The sequence below is a fragment of the Carica papaya genome, chromosome 4 (assembly GCF_054855325.1).
Source record: "Carica papaya isolate Zhongbai chromosome 4, ASM5485532v1, whole genome shotgun sequence".
NCBI classification, from domain to species: domain Eukaryota; kingdom Viridiplantae; phylum Streptophyta; class Magnoliopsida; order Brassicales; family Caricaceae; genus Carica; species Carica papaya.
Genome location: NC_142312.1, coordinates 2,553,848 through 2,574,851, shown reverse-complemented (window position 1 = coordinate 2,574,851; position 21,004 = coordinate 2,553,848). Strand labels below are relative to the sequence as shown.

Here is a 21,004-nt window from a genome sequence, read left to right as displayed (position 1 = left end):
AATGTATGGTAATAATACAAAATAATAATAATAAAGTTATACCATATTTGTATATTAATGTTTGGTAATGACAACTGTTTTATTTAAATTGATACAATGGTATGATTGTATATTCAATCAAATTACTAATTTATTCATATTTTATTATATGTAACATTAAATAAAAAAATATATATAAAAAGAATACAATAAAAAAATAAATTATATAAAAATATAATTAAATTTATATTTATATAAATAATTATTATACATTATCACATTTAATTATTATATTTGATAATATATAATTATTATTTACATTATCGTATTAATTTTATTTTAATAAAATTAAAATTATTTATATATAAAAAATGAATAATTATACTTATATATTATTATATTAAATTTAAAATTATTTTAAAAAATAAAAAATTAAAAGGTATTTCAAATAATTATAGTAGTAAATAAATAAATAAATAATTAGAATAAAACAGAGATTAATAAAATTTAATAAGGATATAACTGGAACAAAAATATGAGTTCATCAAAACTACGCATAATTTTAAAAATTCACCTAAAACTTGTCTTTCAGATACCGTGAAATACTTTTAAATAATTATACCAGGAAACAAAAAGATTTCATCATCCTAATACCATACCCTATTTTAATTAACCATGAAATACCACAATTCAAAGAGAGATTAAATTTGTTATTGAAATAAAAACTAGAAAAATGTTTGTTTTATTTTTTATTAAGATAAATAATTATGCACTCAACATAATTTAATTCGAATAAATCATTTTAAATTTTATAAAATTATATTTGGATTTGTTTATTGATCAACAATTTAAATAATAAAAAAATTATCAAAATCATGAGGTAATTACTAGATTCATTAAAATGAAGTAATATTTTTTTTTAATCTATAGTAACACTTTAAAATTTTGAATTATCTTAAAATAAATATATGATTTTATTTTCAAATTAATCAAATTAGAATTATAGATAACACTTTAATTTACTTAATTAAAACCCATAAAAAGCACTAATTCAATTTAAATGACGTGACAAATCTTGAACAATAATTTCTCAAGTATGTGTTGACAATTTCATGACGTATGTGATGACCAAAATAATCACTGACGCATAAAGGACAAGTAAGAAAATGTTTACACAGGCGATTTAATTTGTTTTATAAAACAATTATTCTTTTGAATGGATTATAAAATAAATTAATTATATAGTATATAGTATAGGCCGCCGCCACTACAAGTTTAAAATAATTTGCATGCTTTGTTAATTTAACTTTTGACTTTTTGACTTTTTCTGATCTTAATTTAAAAAATAAAAAATACTTAATTAAACACAATAAAAAAAGAACCTTGATCATATAAAGATCCTTCCCAGTTGGATATAAAATCCAAAGCCCAGACACCACAAACCTCCACACCTTCTTCGTTTACCATGCAAATTTGCTGATATACATTTTGTTGATCCTTTAGATTTGATGCGGAGAAAATGGAGGGAGGAAGAAAAGTGATTGGTTGGGCTGCTAGGGATTCATCTGGGCATCTCTCACCTTATTCTTTCACTCTCAGGTCTCTCTTTCTTCTTCAAAATGATTCATAACTAATATAAGGAACTGAACAAGTGAGAAGAATGCTAGATTTGTGTATTAAATGGTGTTAATTCTACATTAAACCAAATTTAAAACTCCATAAGAACCTGTATGTTTGTTAGTCAATTTTAGAAGTAATATTCTGTTTTGGTTCCATAACAGAGAAACAGGACCAGAAGATGTAATGTTTAAGGTGCTGTACTGCGGTGTCGATCACAGTGATCTTCATCAAATAAAGGATGAGGTTCACCCCGCCAACTACCCTTTAGTTGCAGGGTAAGCATCATGCTCTTCTCCAATCAATACATATACATATATATAAGAGAATACACGTGCGTGCATGTGTGTGAGAATTTGTTTTATGTTCGTAAGGCATGAAGTGGTGGGAGAGATTATGGAGTTGGGTTCAGAAGTGAAGAAGTTGAAGATAGGGGAGTTGGTTGGAGTTGGATGTATAGTTGGATCTTGTGGGGATTGTTTGCTCTGCAAATCAAATACGGAAAATTACTGCAACAACAGAATATTCACATATAATGGCATCTACAAAGATGGAAGACCCACTCAAGGAGGCTATTCTTCTGCCATGGTTGTTCATCACAGGTAAACCAGAAAAATTACTGCTGCTTGTTCTTTTTCTTTTCCCTTCATAGGTATTAATGGGTATATTAAATAAATGTACTAAACTAGTACTAATTTAAACTATGTTTCAGATTCGTAGTAAAGATACCAAAGAAGCTAGCACCGGAGCAAGCAGCGCCACTACTATGCGCAGGGGTGACAGCATACAGTCCCTTGAAGCAGTTCATGAACAGTGATAAAGTCCTAAAGGCAGGAATATTAGGATTGGGAGGGGTAGGACATCTAGGTGTTCTAATAGCAAAGGCAATGGGACACCATGTGACTGTTCTAAGCTCTTCTGATAAGAAAAGGGCAGAGGCATTGGAGCATTTAGGGGCAGATGCCTTTGTGGTGAGCTCCAATGCAGCAGACATGGAGGCAGCAGCCAATAGCCTTGACTTTATTCTTGACACAGTCCCTGCTGTGCACTCTCTCGACTCATACCTTCCACTTCTCAAAGTTAATGGGAAGCTCATCTTTCTTGGGGTTGCCCCAAAACATTTGGAATTCAACAATACTGAATTAATTTTAGGTATATCACTCTCTCTCTCTCTCTCTCTCTCTCTCTCTCTCTCTTCCCCTTTAAGGTAATCATATGTGTATAAGGATAATTTTATGGGTAGATCTGTAAAAGGGTTATGATTGAGTATTATGTTTGGGAAACAGGGAAGAAGGTACTAACAGGGAGCTTCATTGGGAGCATGGAGGAGACACAGGAGATCTTGAATTTCTGGGCAGAGAAAGAACTGACATCAATGATAGAGATAGTGAAGATGGATTATATAAACAAGGCATTTAAGAGAATGGAAAAGAACGATGTGAGGTACAGGTTTGTGGTTGATGTGGCTGGTAGCAACCTCCAAGAAGTCACTTGTGAATGAATTCATAAAGGATTGGAGCATTATAAGTAATACTCTTCTTTTCAGTTCTTAAGATGTTTCAGATAATTTTCAATTGATTGCTTGAATAACAAAAGAGAATTTCTCCAGGCCTTCTCCAGTTTTTGTACTCTGGTATTAATCAATTATGAAGTTTATTTTTTATACTAATTGTTGGAATCATTTGAACTTATATGAACTTCTTAAATCGGAATCAATACTTTATTAGTAGCTAATGTCAAAAATTTCTAAATTGTAACAGAAAGATTTAAAAATTTCTAAGATCATATATGAATATTACTTTCAATTATATTCTTGAATGATACAGTGTTTTTAAATATATGATTCAATTTTCAATTTTATAGAATAAAAATAAACTGTAAATGAAATATTTTTTTTAAAAAATAACACTTTTTAATTCTAAACTAATTATTTGAAAAGTTCATGTTAGATATTTGTACCATTCATTTTTTGATAATTGATAATATAACTTTATGATTATAAAATTGAAAAATATGACTTAATGATTACAGAATTGAGTGTATGAGTTATTCATTAAGTCATGTATCAAAAACATAAAAATTATACTTAATTTTTCACCCATCAATTAATTATAATTCAAGAATTAAATGAAAACATAATGGATTTCAATTTAACACAGGGAGAGGCATAAAATTTATCAATTTTATAGATGATTCTTACAGTTCAAAACCTAGTTGTTCTAAATACACAGTAAAAGTCCATGCACTGAAAAATTCAATTGTAAGTACACAAATTCTAAGTATATATTTGCATCAACTGAACCCTGTAGAGTTTATTCAGATATCCAAACTTAATTTCAACATGGTGAAGATTCTTTACAAAATGATTTTTTTAAAAAAGAAAAAATTGAACTCATGAACAATTTAAAGTAAAACTGTCTATAAGCTCAGTTGGTCTATCATTTTGTAAAGAACCTTCATCCTATCACAGTTAAAACAAACCCCGATCTTCAAAATAAATCTCACAAATTAAGTTAATTTATTCTAGATATAGCTTCAATCTATCGACAACATTCAGATCTGGTCCTATAATGCGAATTGGCTATTATTATCTTGTCTCCGCAATAATTTGACATGGAACAAACTCGGGTGCACACGACAAAGCTGTCATTTAGGGTGAACCTTAATGCACCAAAATCAACATTGATCTCGGAACTCAAGAGGTAGCCAATTTTTTGTTTGAACATTATACCTCCAGTTACAACTCTGGTTACAAGATCTCATTTCTCAATACTCAAAGGTAAGACTTGCATATTCCCATTTCACATAAGATTACAATAAATTATGACTCAGTCCGTCACATGTAAACCTCAACGGTATACAGAATTTATCCCAAATGAATGTTACATTAATACACCTACCTTTGGAAACCGGGGGGGAAAAAGATAAATAATAAATTTTAATGTTACAACAACAACTGGATTGTTTCTTCCTGGAATTGTAAGAGGGGAAGAAAACATACCAATTGGTCATGAAACTGTAGCATTACCGCCTCAATCTGGTGGTAGAGATTGTGACGATAAACCACTGATTGTACAGGTTCAATCGCCTTTGTCTTTGCCTTTACTTTCAGAACATCTAGAAGCATCATAAGCAGAAACAAAGAAGGTGCTCTGGTTCTTCTGCAGAAATCTGTACGGAATTAGGAACTATTAGTAGGGAATCTGTGCTGAAATAAAAGCCTACAAATTTAAAAATTTATAAAACAAAAAGGGAAAACAATCTGCCTAGTGATACCTATTGACTGCAGCCTATAGTCAACTAAAGAACAACCTAGAAAATGTAAAACTAGAATTCAAACGGGTATTTTTTAAAAAGATTTTAGTGTAGGATGAAAGACTCGGATGATACTTCAGAAGGTCGAGTAACTTCTGCTGCAACCGGGTCAAAGTTTCCTCTTCAATGTTCACATAAGCCAGTAGCTCAGGCAGCTTCACTGCACAGACAAGGATACTTCAATGCTTGTTCAAGTATAGGAAGGAAAGTAAACATAATTCATAATAATTAAATACTTCTTTGGGTTTCTGGTATATAAATCTGGAAAAAAAAATTCAACAACAAGGTCCAAAATACTAATCATGGATTGACAAGGTAATTACTCATTTGAAAACTGGAAATTACTCAACTCTGGGAATTATGCCTCTTTGGAGGTCAATAACCTTACTTGCCCAAAAAAATTGTTAACATGGGATTAATTACCTCTAAGGTCCTACTAGAAAAATCCTTTGCTTCCAAATTGAATTTGATGCAAGATGAACAAATAAATTACTGAAATATGATAACTACACATGTGGCAATATCATTTCTCATGTTTTGTTTTGTTTTTTTTTTTGAGGAAATGCGATTTCTCAAATTACATACACTTTTATACAATGAAAAGGTAAACCAACTGTGAGTACTACATTAGACACATACCAAAGAGGCGTAATAAATGCTCAGCACCATATACAGTTGATGGAGAGACATCATCCCCAACTGTTTCTTGATATTGTTGGCGTTCCTTTTTGTACAGGAGTATTACAGGCAATGCTTTGTCAAAATAACATCGTATCCCCTTCAAGATTTCTCCAATTGAATCAGCCACCCTGTCAGGGAAAACATTCATTAAACAACCATCAAAAGTATAGCTACATATTCACGTACATAGATAGATCCCAATTTGTAATTACTTGTAAGTTCCGGAAATTCGGGGATGCAAATCTCATGGGGTAGATACATGGATGCATATATGTGTTGAATTCACATGCACATTCAGATAGAAGAAAACCTTAACCATTGTACACCCTAATCCAACATCTAACACGACATAGTTTTTCAAGTTATATAGGTAGGGCTACTCTGCTAGAACTATTACCCACTTTTTACAACCCTCCCCCATTGTCCTCGTAACTTATAGGGTATATTACCTTACAATCTAGTCCTAGAATTTCTTTGTTCACAATTGATCCTTGAACGAATAAAACTATTTCAATTTGTGATCTTCTTAAGCAACTTTCAATATTTTAGTTTCTAGTAGAAATTCTATCTGTTTTCCCATAATTTTGTTTTTTTATAGAGTTTAAAAGTTATAACAATTAAAGATTAACCTTATAAGAACAATGAGATTGTTTTATTTAAGCCATGCAAATGACAGTAACAGGAAATCGGAGAGAAGGATATGTCTAATAACAACTTTTTAATTTTTTTTTTTAACCATTAGTCTTAAATAAGAGAACTAAATTTTGAGTTATTTTTGTCACCCAAACAATACAAAAACTTCTGTTATTTCTGTTAAAAAAGACCTCTTTAAAAAATTACATTTTAAAATAATTTTGCACGTTCAGATTCTAAATTGTTAAAAAAAAATTGGGACTGAATTGCAACATAGCTAAGAGCTCAGAAACTAAATTGGTAATTTGCTTTTTTCTAAACTAAGAGGATATCTCTATTTAGCTTACACTTCACTGAATAAAATGTGCCTACCAAATTCATCCCTTCACAAACCATAAAAACTAATAATCCTTACTAACTATTTTTCAAGCATGAGAAAAGAATTGCCTCCAAATGAAGGTTAAGACCTTGAGAAAAAGCCATGGGTGTAGGTAGCCAAAAAGTGCCTATAATCATCTAGTTCACCAAGATCCAAAAGTTGAAGTGCATTGTTGAAGTTTATCTGAGCTACCAATATTACATTAGAGGAATCATGGGAGAAGGATAAGCAAGATTATCAGAAACTGATCTTAAAAGGAAAACTTACATGCCATCTTTCTTTGTCCTGTATTCAAGATACTTGGTCAAAATATCATCAATACTAGGTGAACGAGGAAGTTTAACAAGCTGCAGAGGGAAAAGGATACCCCACCAAATCAATGTGAATGTTTTCTTAACAAATAAAATTATTGAAAATGGAATAAGATTGTAACTCAATCAATCAAAACCTGATTGAAAGGTAGCTGCAATCATTCCATGAGGAGATTCCAGAAATGAAATAATCATAATTGCTGTAGGTCACTAAAACTCTTGAACTCAAAATATGCAATAGACAGAAAACCTATGTGTACTTAGGAAATGATATGAACTCAACTAAATGCACTTTGCAGGCCAGAAAATAAAAAAGAGTATAGTCTTCATGTGGTCCAGGATTTTTATTCATGTGCCTTGATTCTACTAAAAATGCAATGGCAAACAATTTTGTAGCATATCCCTGAATGGATGAAAAGGTGGTGCATGACATCTTCTGGTTGATTATTTAGATAGTCTGGATTTGCTGAAAAGGTGATCGCCAACTAGCGTTGTAATATATCCCAATGATCAAAAAAGGTCTAATAAGACATATAGGACAATAAAAAAAGAATCTTATCCACCATATTCAACTGCTGAGAAATTCATGGAAACAATTAAAGCATGCAAATATAAATAACAAACAGTTAAACAATTTACAACCATAGCATCCATGCCCCAATTCAACTTGAATAATCTTCAAGAACTAATGCAATAATGCTAAGGCGATCAGTGAAACAGTTCATAAAAATACACCTTATCCTGCTGAGTTACAAATTCCCAATCATCAACAAGCTGCTTCTTTAGTGTTGAAGGAATTTGAATCTTGACGAGCTTTTCCACAGAAAGATTATCCTTCTAAAAATAATGAAAAGACATCCAGTTCAGCAACGTCAAAGCAAAATTCAATCAAAACCTTAAGAACCAAAAGACTCCCAGCTTGAAATATGTCAATCCCATGCACATATGCTGCACTAATATGTATGTGCAACTCCACCTTGTGCATGGAATAATTTTAGGTATAAAAAACATTTCCAAGCTTAGTCTTATAGGCCCAAAGTTAGGCATATTAAGCGGAGCAGGAGTCTACCATAGGGCAGTAAAGAATAAAGAAATAGAAAACGGTAGATATGGAAAACAAGAATATTTTTATCATCCAGTGCAATGTTAAATAATATACAAAGCAAACCTCAATGCCTGATTCAACCTTCCGCTTCTTCCCTTTTGCCACTGCAATAAATATTGACATTTATGAAAACAATGTTCACTATTCACTCAATACACCATTGAATATACGCAGAACGGAAACAAGAACACAAACGTTTCTTTGAAAACATAAAATAATGGTCATCATTTTCTGTTCACATTGCATTAAGAGGAATAGTCCTGGAAGTGAATGACGTCATTGAGGACAATGCATAAAACCAAGACACTGATCTTAGTACGCACTCAATTTTTGTGTATCTATTGAGAAAAAGAAATGCTTTTAAGAATCCTTGTTCTGACCCTCCTCTCAATTTCTATAGGACTCCTGAGCCTGTTAAGCAAGTTTAACAATCATAATATTGGAAGATGCATTAACAGAGATAACTGTTCATGAAATAGCGCCAGTTCTTTCAAAAAGACAAAAGAATGACAATATTTTTATGCAACACAGTCCTGGAAGTGAATGACGTCATTGAGGACAATGCATAAAACCAAGACACTGATCTTAGTACGCACTCAATTTTTGTGTATCTATTGAGAAAAAGAAATGCTTTTAAGAATCCTTGTTCTGACCCTCCTCTCAATTTCTATAGGACTCCTGAGCCTGTTAAGCAAGTTTAACAATCATAATATTGGAAGATGCATTAACAGAGATAACTGTTCATGAAATAGCGCCAGTTCTTTCAAAAAGACAAAAGAATGACAATATTTTTATGCAACACAGTGCACAATGAAATCAAAGAGAAAATTAGGTGTTAATAGATGGGAAAATCAACATCAGAATAACCTAAAAATTTAATCCAAATGTTTAAGATATTTGAAAGGTGTACCTAAGAAATGTTATGCATTAAGCTCTCTTAAATGATCAAGCGCATTACTAGAAGACCAATCACAGAGAGTTCAATTTCAATGACATATCTCAATGCATTTGTTACTAGACTACCTGCAAAGTCTCAAGCTTCTTTTAGCACCTATACCTTGGGTATTTATATCGAATAGCAATTTATGCTGCTAGCAATAATGAAAAATATCTAGCCATATTCAGGTTGACTCTCAACCAGACACTGCATCCACCATAAGCATTGCCCATTTACGTGTTAAGTCCACCAAACTTGGACATGTTTTTACTCAACCCCAGAAAATTACTTCCACATGTGATCTTTCAACAAAATTTCATTCTTTATCAGTAATTACTTTAGGTAGTTTTCCTATAGAAAAAGAATACCTTTCAGTAGAAAAAGAGTGGTACATGCACACACAAGACTCAAGAAAGTAAAGCTTAAAAGAAAAGCAACAAATTTGTTGAACAGATAATGAAAAAAGAGGGAAATGAAATGCTTTTTGAAGGATGACCAACCTGTTAACTGATTATTATATTTTAATGGCATCCCTAACAAAATAAACCAGAAGTGAAGCTGAAACAATTTCCTACGGCAAGAAATTTAATTTTTTTAAATGAAAATCTAAATCCTGCCCTAGGAAGAGAGCTAGTTGGTCGCCCTGACTTAACTTCAAGGTATCAGCTCAAAGTCCCTTACCAAACTAAAATTCAGAGGCAACAAAGTGTAAAATTGACAACATACCATTGCTCTTAAGGTCCTCTTTATCCACTTTTGCATCTATAAAAACAAAAGCAAAATACGTGGAATCAATAAACATAAAATTATTAGACCACAAATAGAAAAATTGGGCCCCTTCCCATAAACCTAAATTTTGAGATGAAAGGTCTGCAACCAGTGGTTAATGTGATATTTGGTACAAGTGCTAAGCTCAAACCTTAGCATCATAGTGCACAACCCATTGAGAGTTTAGGTTGTTTAGTTTTAGACATTACATGGTAAACTTGCTATCTTGCTTATACATTAGAGGACATGCAACTGTAAATAGTAAAGTTGAGCCATTTCCTATAAACTAAAGCTTTTAGGAAGCCAAAAACCTAACCAAAAGGTTCAAGGCAGTTCTCTGGCCCAAATATCTACATGAATTTAAAATAAGAAATACCAAAATATCAAGCTCACCAGTAGAACTTTTTGCCTTCGCTTGTGCAGAACGTGCAGACTTTGAACTCTTGTCGACTCCCAACTTTTTTTCAAGGGCTTGCTGCTTCATTATATTCTCCTCGTTATGTTTCATCAGCCTATCAGCACTTACCCACTCGTCCCAACTGTTGCCAAGATGCCCAAGTAGTAATCATTGCTGTATCCCTTCTTGAGAAAGGGGTCATATATCAATCAAAATACACTATTCCAATATAGAATATGAAACTTCTGCTAAACCTTTCAGTCTGCCACAGTAGGAAAATGTTGAAACCAAAATTTTCATCATATAAGACTGCATTAAGAATGAATTAAAGACATTTGCTCCACTTGTTTAAAGTATTAATTTATACTCTACATTCTCTCACTGAAGCATCCCCCCCAACCCAAACCGGGGGTAATATTTTTACTATATTTGATCGCATTATGAATTAAAGACATTTGCTCCATTTGCTTAAAGTATTAATTTATACTCTATATTCTTCTGCTGAAGCACCCCCCCAAACCCAAACCAGGGTAATATTCCATTTTCATTATTTATCTAATTGAATGATTACACTTTTTTCTAATGTTATTTACGAAAATAACCAAAAGATTAAAATGTTATATCTATATGGATATAATGTTCAAAAGATTTTAAGTTTTTTAATCCTAAACTAACAAAACATGGTAAAATAAGAGATAAACCTATTCTTTTTAAAATTGACTCCTATTACGGGACTAGGGAACATTACCGTATAACTTTGCAGAAGGGAAAAGTAGAAAAGGAAATATTAAGTCACTAAATCATTTTTTACAAAGGAATCTGGTGTAACGTATAAGACAATCCAATTCCATATGCAAGACTAATTTTGAAAAAAGAAAAGGAAAGACAGAGAGGGAATGGCCTTTCAATCCTGTGTTTTCTACCTCCTTAAGTTTTGATATTTGAACTTGACACTTACAGAAAGGTGGGAGAGCAGAAGCATACTCACTTTTTGTTCCAACCCTGCAAACACAATTTTCAAATGCTTAGTATTATAACATATTGCCGGATCAAGAAAAGGATTCTTAAATAACATTTCAAAAGTAACATATGCCAGATCAGGAAAGCACTTACAAGGTAATGAACAAAGTATTTCCATTCCTTCTTCCGAAGTTCAGCTTTTTGAACCTAAAAACATAAAAGCAATAAACAGAACAGGCTTATAAGGACAATAATTTAAAGTACCAAGCAACAGAGTAATAACAATTGTCACTTTACAAGAGTGAGCATACTAATTACTCCAAAGACGGATTGGAAGGTAAATATAGAACAAGCTTCTACATCAATAATATCACATATCACTTAACAAAAACAAATCTCATGTTCAAGAACACCCAAAATCACATAGCCTCAATTAAACATAGGGTACTCTACTCAACTGTGATAATAAAATGCCAGAAGTGAACTGCCAAAACTACACTCCCAAAACAGACACCAAGATTGTACTTCTAAATCAATCCCTTAAAAACGTAGAGTGCAATGAACAATCAAGCATATAAAGTAACAACGTAAAATAGCAAGATTACCATGCATTTCAAACCGAGTGATAGTTAACCTTGCGTATATTATTAGGATAAGATTAAAGTGCAGCTACAAGTCTACGAGAAACTGAAGATCTCAACTTCAGAAACCAACTTGATTCCCAATAAATACACATTTTTGTCTATACTAGAATGCACCACTTGATATCTTTTTTTCTGAAAGGAAAAGTATAAAATGTATAACTATAAGCACCAAAGGGTGGTGCAACCCATTTACAGAAATTTACAAAACAGTCTTCAGGGGCCTAACAGAAACGATTCCAAGACCTCCTTTGGATGACCCAGCAACAAAAACTCTAGGGTCTTTACCCATCTATTTTTTAGAATATCAAAACCCTTATCCATGTCTACCCCCATAAACGCTCTTCTATTCTCTCCTTCCAAACAGTCCACCAAATAGTGAACGGAATAATCTCCACAAAGGAGCATCTGTCTCCCAAAAAATCTCAGACCCAAAGTTCATCCTTGACAGTACCAGCCATCACCCAGTCAACCCCCAACGCTCTGTACACCAATGGCACTCCTTGATATCTTAATGCCGGATTTTTCTGTAATGCACTTTTAGATATCAAATACACCCTTGTTGAGAACAATCATTTGACTGAATTTAATAGAAGCAATCAGTGCATAAACATAAAGTTTGGTTTGTTTGAAAGGACTACAATTGAACCCCACAACATCAACAGAAAAATAATTTATGCAATGAGCAATGTATAACATGTCAGTCTCCTGGTTAACATGAAATCAAGAAATAATATAAATAATAAAGAGCAGTTTCCTATAGTTTAAGCTTTGAAGCTTTGAAGAAATTGTTCAGCCAACCTATTTTCACAAATGGATCCTCCCTAAAAAAAAGTAAAAAAAAAAAAAAACAAAACAAAACTATTAATATCACCAATATTTCACAACTCCAACTCTCAAGATATGTGAAAACAACCTCAAAATTGTTGGCCATTTCGATTAAATAAAAGCTTTCAAGAAAATCTTGTGTATTAAATTGATCAATTCCATTTTGAAAACAATGTAGGAAATAAAGTCGGAGAGAGCATAAACCCTAACTCTATCACAGAGGTTGCTGAGTGAATGCTAATCTAGGGTCACATCATCGTCCTCTTCCTCAAAATACGTCAGCATCGAACGAACCCTAAGTTTAACGAATCCGAACTACGTAGCAAGCGAATCAAACTGTGACTCACAACAGCAACAGAAACAAGCTAAATCAAGTGAACAAGGAACAAAGAACTAAGCAGAAGTAGTGAGCAACAGAGATGCACAGGACGGAATGAAGCAGAAGACGACACCGAATTAGAAGAATTATAACGCAGAGAAAGAAGACACTAACCTTGGCTTCGTAAACGCGAGGGCCATGGTAGGCAAGCACACGCTCACCCTCGGAGAAGAGATTGGAATTGGCGGGGGCCGTGTCGCCGCTGGACGTATCGCCGTCAGTTCCGGCGTCCTCCTTCGACGAGCTTCCCATTTTTCCTTCAGCTGATACAGAGAGCGAGAGAGGACAAAAAGATGGCACTCGTTTGAAACAAAAAGGTGGGAACGAGAGTTGCAGTCTGGTCCGGACTCTACTCTCAGTACTAATCACTTTCAAAACTGAGTTTCCCTGCTCCCACAACTCGAGTTCTGAACTATAAACCGGAATTTCGCTCCGGTAATCAAAGTATTTAGATATAAGACTCAAATTTGAATCCATCCTAACTATAAATGTACAAATTCTTAACTTTTCCTCCATCTAAAACGAGTTTACTAAATATATTATGTTTCCTGCCAGATTCGATTTTTGGTGAAATTCAACCCAATCAAATTCGAATTATATATAAATATATATTTATATTTTTATTAAAATTAAAATTATATTATATACACATCGAATTAAAAATATATATATTAAATATTTTTAATTAAAATTTAAAAATATGTTATATAAATAAATCATCTTCAATCATTTTTTCCCCTAAACTTAAAATTAACTTAAGTCGTATTTAATCGAAAGTTAAACTAATAAGATTTAACTTAAATAAGAAAATCAACAATAATGATAAGTCAATTCCAGTTTATTGGATCGCTATATTTTTTAATTATTTTTATAAAATATTTCATAAATAAATAAAAAATATTATAAATTATCTTACTTATAAATTCGTATTATAAAATAAGATAAAAAAAATTCAAATAAAATTTTTTATAACATAAATTATTTTTTGATTGGATAATTAGTATATTCATTTTTTTTATGAAATTATAGATTTTAGCATTGAGTCGGAAAATTTTTATTTTATTTTAATATTGTTTTGACTTTTTGTTCAAAAAATGTATATTTTGTGTCATTTTTAGAAAAAAAAATATAAATTTTTGGTTATGCTAAAAAAAATTGAAAATAGTATGAAATTTATTTATAAATCTATAGTTATTTTAGTTATGAAAAATACGAAATAATTATTTTTGTACATAAAAGCATTATATGAAATTTTATATAGATTGCACCTTAAATTTGTTAAAATTTAAATGAAATTCTACAAGTATGCATATGCATATTTTTAGCTATATGAGTTTTGTCTCTGATTGTCATAGAATTAAATTTTGTCTCAACTATTCTCAGCGAGTTTAAAAATATAAAAATTTTCTAATTTGCTAATGAACGAAACTTATTAAAGTATTTCGAAGTGTCCTTTAATACTTAAAAAAAAAAATTGCTATTTGTCAAAATAAATTGAGGGGAATGAACATCCAAATGAAATCAATTATTGCCAAGTGCAATTATGAGGCCATGTATGTAAACTTTCATAAATTCTAATGATTGACATGTGCATAAAAACACGAGACATTAGTTGAATTGTTTTATTGTAAAGGTTATGTTCTCTTTACATGAGTTCGAATTTAAATTGATGTCAATAATTCGTTGATACGATATGTAAAATTAGTATCAATTGATAGTGTTCGATGATTTCTTGTTCATTACGAGTGTCTACCTAATTTATGTTATGAATGTAGTTGAATTTAACATAATAATCAATTTTATTTATGGTTTAATTTATGTTAACGCGAGTGATTTGTTAGATTTATGAATGATATATAGGGTTTTGGGATGACAAAAATCTTGTTATAGGGATGATAAAAGTTTCATTCCCATCCACAATAAAAATTGCAAAGGCTTTTTGCATTACTATTTGAACTTCAAACAACCATGATTTTCAGTTTGCAATATTTACAAATTAGTTTACTAATTGACGATGTTTTACGTTTACAGTATAAATTTTCTTCTATTCGATTTAGTTAGATATCTAAAAGTTATAATTAGATAGAACATTGTTTTACTGAAGAGACAAGATATCAGTCTAATTTATTTAATAGTTATTTAGGAGTCTTATGCATTTTTTGCTAATTTGTTTATGTTGGATGTTATCAATCATTTATAATATTGATGTGCTTTACTTACACAATATTAATTAAAATTGGAACCCAAAATAATGTTAGTATAGGTTTCTTTATTATCAATACTCTAAAACGCACAAAAACTAGTTTCGCAAGAGACTTGTAATTCACAATCACCCTAAAGGAATCTTTGGATTTAGTCATTAATGGAGGTATTAGGGCTAATCTTACTAGTTTTAGTAAATCAAACTTTTGATAATACAAAAAGTCAACATTCACAATAAATATTAATAAAATATTTAAATATACATAACCCCCTTTGTTAAGATACAATCCTCTTTTTTAATTAAGAGTTGATTAAAATGTATATTTACAAATATAGCTAAGTCCATTGGTTTTAAAAAAATTATGAGTAAATTATTAAAATTAGTTTCTAAAAGTTGATATTTATTATAATGTTTATTCATAATATTCTTTATTTATAAATTTATCTATAAATATTTTTATTTATTTCAAAATATTTAATTTTTTTTCAATTTATAGTTAAAAAAAAAAACTATAATTTTTAGGTAATGTTTAAAAGTTCTAAAAATATAAAATAAAATAAAAAAAACAGATTGAGTAATTGATTAAATTAATTAAAATAATAATAATAATAATAATAATAATATAGACCTAATAAATAACAAATTTGGAGAAATCAATCTGGTAATTTGTTCAAAAAATAAGAACATTGCCATTTTATTTTTCAATATTTTAATGATTTATTTATATAGTAAGCCCTAGAACAAATTTCTTATCTTTCTATACTTTCACTGTCTAATTTACATAAAATTGATTGTAACTAAACTAGATAATATTCATTTTTAAATTGAACAAAAAGGAGAGTCCACTAAGCACATACACATGTGTATATATATATAGTGACACATTTATGATATAATTATATTGTACCATAATCAGAAAAGTAGAATTCAATTGAAAGAGAAGAAAATAATTTCATCAGAATTTATTTCACCAATACTTAATATATATATATATATATATATATATATATCTCTCTCTCATCACTTGTGACCTTGGCCGGGGCTTGGACCAGCTTCAGCAAGAAGTCTGGATCTACTGAGCTTAGCTCCTTGATTATGGTCCAGACGATACGAAGATCGATCCTCAATGATTAATCTTGAGCCGATCATCTTGTTTCCCTCACCAGGGTTCGGTTCGGATTCGACTCCAAAACTCAAACCTTCAAAGTAATTTTTATTAAAATATCGACTTGAATCTGATACGAAGATTAATGGTCGAGCCTCTATGTTGTTGTAGTTTATAGTAATCAAGAATAAGAATAGAAATAGAAGGAACGAGCGAGAAGTTATAAGGTTACCCTCACTTCACATGTTAGGCATGAATTGAAAAAAGAATGATATTATATATATATATATATATGTGTATATAAATGCTTGCCTTGTTCTTAATTACTTAAGAGTAACCGGGTGAGGAGTGACGCGTTATTTATAGTGTTGTTGGTAAAGCCAGAAGGCAAAAAGTAAGTTTCAAAACCATGTGATATAAAAGAATTTTGGGATCGTACGAGAGGAAACAAGCAAGGAAATTCTTATGTGGTAAAAGAAGAGGAAATTAATTAAATATATATATTTTTTGCCATTATGTATTTTTTAGTAGATTCATATATATATTTAATCGTATTTATTTTATTTTATATAATTTGAATTGTCAAATGGTAGATTAAGTTATTAAAAAATTTGACTTAATTGGACATTGAATTGAGGATAGCAAATTACCCATCTGGCAGTGGAATGTTAGAAAAGTGGAAGCAAAGCCTGACTTAAAATCCCCAAACCGTCAACACAACTACAATTTCTTCTACGCCTAAATCTCTTTGCTGGTCCCGATTCATACGGAATATAAATAATAATTTTATTATTAAAAAAAATACTGTAATTAAAAAATATATATTTATTTTTAAAATGGGTAATTTATAATAATTAATTTAATATTAATAAAAATTTAATTTATTAATATAACGATGGAATTACAATTATCAAATTATTTCTTTTTATTAAATTAATTTTCCAATCATATTTTCACACGTGGGGTTTGCGGAACTCATGCGGGGAGGGGTGGGTGCTGGCATTTGGAAATAGTCAACGGATATTTGTTTATTGTTGACCACTAAGTGAATTAAAGGCGGGACGGGGACGGCTTGGATCTTGATGGTTTTGGACTTGGAAAAGCATTTTGAAGGCATATTCAGATTTTGACTCGAAGAAAATTGCGAAAGTGGCACTCCCGCGAGTCAGGATGACAGGACGGTGACTTTATCATTTCCAATTGCCTTTATTCTCGTGTAGAAATTCTAAATTATGTACATTAATACATATTATCGCCAACTCCAATCGAACTCTTTTTTATTTTTATATAGCCATTAATTAAATAATTTTTTATTTTTTATAGCAATGATTATTTTCGTAGATTTTAATATAATAGTGCAAGCTCAAAATGGGTGTATTTGATTAATCTTTATAAAAAAAATTATTTTTTGAATATAATTAATGAACATTTTTTTCATCTAATTAAACATATATGTTGAGAATGTGTATTTGATTTTTTTTAAAAAAAAATTAAGTAACATAAATACATGCATTTGAACATAAAGCGAGTAATTTACGTGCACAATCAAGTCGGCAGCTAACTAGGTTTTCCTTTATATGAAAAAATAAAATAAAATTATTGGTACATTTTTGCAATTTTGTACAAATTGACATTTGAAATTTTAGCCAAAAAGACTAAGCACGTAATAATTAGTCATTAGGCAGATCTTGCAGCATCGGAATCTTGACAATTTTAATGGCACTTGAAATCGACAATTTTTAATATTTGATTTTTTTAACTTAATATAAACATTATTTTAAAGAATTAGTGCTCGTTAATAAATTGAAAAAAAAAAATTATATTTAATTTTTTTTAAATTTTATTGTCGAATTTTTTTACTATTTATTTTTTTAAATTTCAACGCGAGATAAAATTTATTCGCATTTTAAAAATTACCAAAATCAAATACCTAAATTGCTCAAATGTAGAAAATAATATCAGTAAAAACATAAAAATGTCGGATTCCACAAATTAATAAAGTATAGCCTAGTCGGACATACTTAGTGTAGTGATATTAATTAATTAATTAATGAGAAAATGAAATAAGATTGCTTAGATGATCAATCGGACAGCCTCCATGGTTGAAAAAATGGTTCTAAATTTGAGGGGACCGTGGAACAATGTTGCTCGTTGAAATTTAGATTTTATTTTTTCTTTTAATTTTTTTTCTTAATATTAATTAATCATCAATGAAATAAATTACAACGTTTTGAAAAAAAAAATCAAAAGCTTGCTACATGGAACACGTCTCTTTTTATTCCGACATGATATATATTTTTTTCATTTTAAAAAATAAAAATATTTATTTAATAAATTTATTTTATCTTACATATTAAAATTAATTTAAGTAAGTGACGTGTATATTAAATAATAAGGTTATTAGTAGTAAAATTACTTTTTTTAAAAAAAAAAAACACTCTTTGTTATAGTGTCTACTTACCTAATTAAATAAAAATATTTGGTCTTAGCTCCACGAAAGTTTTGCAATCTTCAATAATAAACTCGAAGTTGGATTCATTTGCAAATCTAGATTGGAGGGTTGTCACCACTCTTAAGGCATCTAGCTTGAGGGTACCCGATTCTTAAGCGTTTTGGATGCAGTGTTGCAAAATTGATATGTATGTTAACAACTCTGCTAAAAGCGGTAAGCGGCAGCCCAACAATCGTTCAGAAATTTCTACTAGAGTCCTTCCTAATAAGTACGTGAAAGTTCGAAAAAAACAGACTGATATGACGATATTATTGATATTTTTGTTATATTATCTACTGACCTAGTTAATTGAGATGTCTGATTTTAAATCCACGAGAGTTTTGCAATTCTCAACAATTATATTAATTTGTAATAATTAATATACCGTAAAAATGATATATTAAACTGTCTATATAAATAAATTAATCACTTAAAAAATCATAATACATCGAATATAAAAACTATGTGTAATCCTCACATATATACAACAATTTTTAAACTATATATAAAATTTTCATCAATAATAAATTTAAAAATACTGTGGAATAATTTGTACTTGGTTACAAATATTAGTAGAAGATAATAAAGTAAACTTTTATATTAACAGTAAAAGATAACTTATGAATAAGAAAGTACAAGGGTTTTTATAATTGCAGTTTAGTGTATATATTATAGTACTTTTTTTTGTAATTCTATATATTATCATTTGTAATTTTATATTTGTTTTTTCATAAAATTACAAACTTTGAAGCCTAGTTTATTGAGAATTTAATATTTTTCTTTCCTAATTTGGATTTATTTACGTTGAATTACATGTTTTTTTTTTGTTTTTAAAGTTCAAACAAGTGCAAACATTCTTTAATTTAAAACTAATTACTTTACTTAAAATGATAAAAAAAATCAAATTACCGTTTTAAAAAAAATTAATTTTCAATAGAATCATATAAAAAATTTTATTTATTCCAAAATAAATAAATAGGCATATTAAAAATAGCCATAAAATTTTATTAGTAAAAAAAATTATTGAACAAATAGTACTTCACTTATAGCCTAATAATTTAATTTCTTCTCCTTTATTTATTTTCCTCTATTTTATAATTAAGTACAATATATTTTTCCAACTACAAACAATTTAAATCTTAAACAAATAATCCCTTCACTAAAAAAACCCAAAAATAATAATAATAATAATAATAACAATAATTAATAAATGAACCAAATGAATTAGATTAATTAAATGCTGTCATCTACTTAATTAATAAGCACACGCCCGCCATTAACGTACTTAATGTCCTTCCCCAGGGCTCGAACCCGAGGCCTTGATGCCACCAACGGTCCGTCCATCCATTAACTTGTGTTTTTGTCCACGGCTTTCTGCGAATCTATTTCCCTGCCCGGGACTGGGACCGGAATCCTTCATCCCGCCGAGACTGTAACTGTTCGTAAATCTATGCCCTCCTCCGGGACTGGGGCCGGAATCTTTAATCCCACCGAGACTGTAACTCTTCGTAAATTTATGTCCTTGTCCGGGACTGGGACCGGAATCCTTAATCCCACCGAGACTGTAACTGTCAGTGAATCTATGTCCTTGCCCGGGACTCGGACCGGAATTCTTAACGCTGCCGAGAGTTTTGGAGTCGACGTACTTGTGTCCCTCGCCGGGACTCTGACCGGAGCTCTTAATGCCGCCGAGAGTTTTCCCGTCGGTGAACTTGTGTCCCTCGCCGGGACTCGGACCCGATTGCTTGATTGCTCCCAGAGATATCCCATCAAAGAAACCACTACTAACCCCTTCATGGGGTGTCTTTCTCCATGACAGGACGTTGAAGGGCCGTGCTTCTGACTCAGTTGAAACTGAGTTGATCCACAAGATCAGAAAACCAAAACCGAGAGCTCTGAGTATGTTCCTCATGTTCTTGTTGGGAATAATAGGCTTAATGTTGTTGTATATGCACATGCAGGTTCTGGGTCTGTGTTATTTATAGTGCAAATTAAATGAAAAAATAAATAAATAAATAAATGAATATATTGCGCATGCAATTTCAGGTGGACTTTTGACTCAGTTAACCCAGGAATTTACATCATAAAATACGTAAACAATGTATAAAGAATAATAAGCTTGGATATGGCTGATGGAGCAGGAAGCATCGAGGGAGATTCATGGAGCCAATACAAGAAATTAAAGGCATGGAAAATTGAAAACTAAAGAAGACTAAAAGAGAAAAAAAAATAGAATAAGAAATTGCGAGTCCAAATTGGAAGGTGTGTGGAAAAA

General features: G+C 30.6%; 3 protein-coding genes across 3 annotated transcripts; 1 reads left to right on the top strand and 2 right to left on the bottom strand.

Moving 5' to 3' along the window:
- Positions 1–1,386: 1,386 nt before the first annotated feature.
- LOC110822373 (putative cinnamyl alcohol dehydrogenase) lies at positions 1,387–3,265 on the top strand. Its single transcript, XM_022052475.2, has 5 exons — positions 1,387–1,578; positions 1,761–1,874; positions 1,971–2,198; positions 2,309–2,748; positions 2,883–3,265. Exons 1-5 carry the CDS (start codon positions 1,499–1,501, stop codon positions 3,095–3,097), a joined length of 1,077 nt encoding a protein of 358 aa, XP_021908167.1. The 5' UTR covers positions 1,387–1,498; the 3' UTR covers positions 3,098–3,265.
- Positions 3,266–4,299: 1,034 nt separating this feature from the next.
- Positions 4,300–13,479, bottom strand: LOC110822263 (MRG family protein). Its single transcript, XM_022052329.1, has 11 exons — positions 13,045–13,479; positions 11,236–11,289; positions 11,111–11,124; positions 10,119–10,264; positions 9,684–9,719; positions 8,084–8,124; positions 7,651–7,752; positions 6,872–6,951; positions 5,551–5,720; positions 4,987–5,071; positions 4,300–4,767 (listed from the first exon to the last, which is right to left on the bottom strand). The coding sequence occupies exons 1-11, from the start codon at positions 13,444–13,446 to the stop codon at positions 4,677–4,679; spliced, it is 1,221 nt and encodes a 406-aa protein (XP_021908021.1). The 5' UTR covers positions 13,447–13,479; the 3' UTR covers positions 4,300–4,676.
- A 6,280-nt stretch (positions 13,480–19,759) lies between these two features.
- Positions 19,760–20,701, bottom strand: LOC110822347 (uncharacterized). The gene has a single exon (XM_022052436.2). It carries the CDS (start codon positions 20,684–20,686, stop codon positions 20,015–20,017), a length of 672 nt encoding a protein of 223 aa, XP_021908128.1. The 5' UTR covers positions 20,687–20,701; the 3' UTR covers positions 19,760–20,014.
- Positions 20,702–21,004: the final 303 nt, after the last annotated feature.

Excerpts from the sequence above, each read along its gene's own strand:
- LOC110822373 (XM_022052475.2), top strand. The coding sequence starts at position 1,499 with ATGGAGGGAGGAAGAAAAGTGATTGGTTGGGCTGCTAGGGATTCATCT. Across the intron at positions 1,579-1,760 it reads CCTTATTCTTTCACTCTCAG|AGAAACAGGACCAGAAGATG; the intron begins GTCTCTCTTTCT and ends GTTCCATAACAG. Across the intron at positions 2,749-2,882 it reads CAATACTGAATTAATTTTAG|GGAAGAAGGTACTAACAGGG; the intron begins GTATATCACTCT and ends TTTGGGAAACAG.
- LOC110822263 (XM_022052329.1), bottom strand. The coding sequence starts at position 13,446 with ATGGAGGAAAAGTTAAGAATTTGTACATTTATAGTTAGGATGGATTCA. Across the intron at positions 5,721-6,871 it reads AGGACAAAGAAAGATGGCAT|GGTGGCTGATTCAATTGGAG; the intron begins GTAAGTTTTCCT and ends TTTCCCTGACAG. Across the intron at positions 5,072-5,550 it reads GCATTTATTACGCCTCTTTG|TGAAGCTGCCTGAGCTACTG; the intron begins GTATGTGTCTAA and ends TTGTCTGTGCAG.
- LOC110822347 (XM_022052436.2), bottom strand. The coding sequence starts at position 20,686 with ATGTGCATATACAACAACATTAAGCCTATTATTCCCAACAAGAACATG.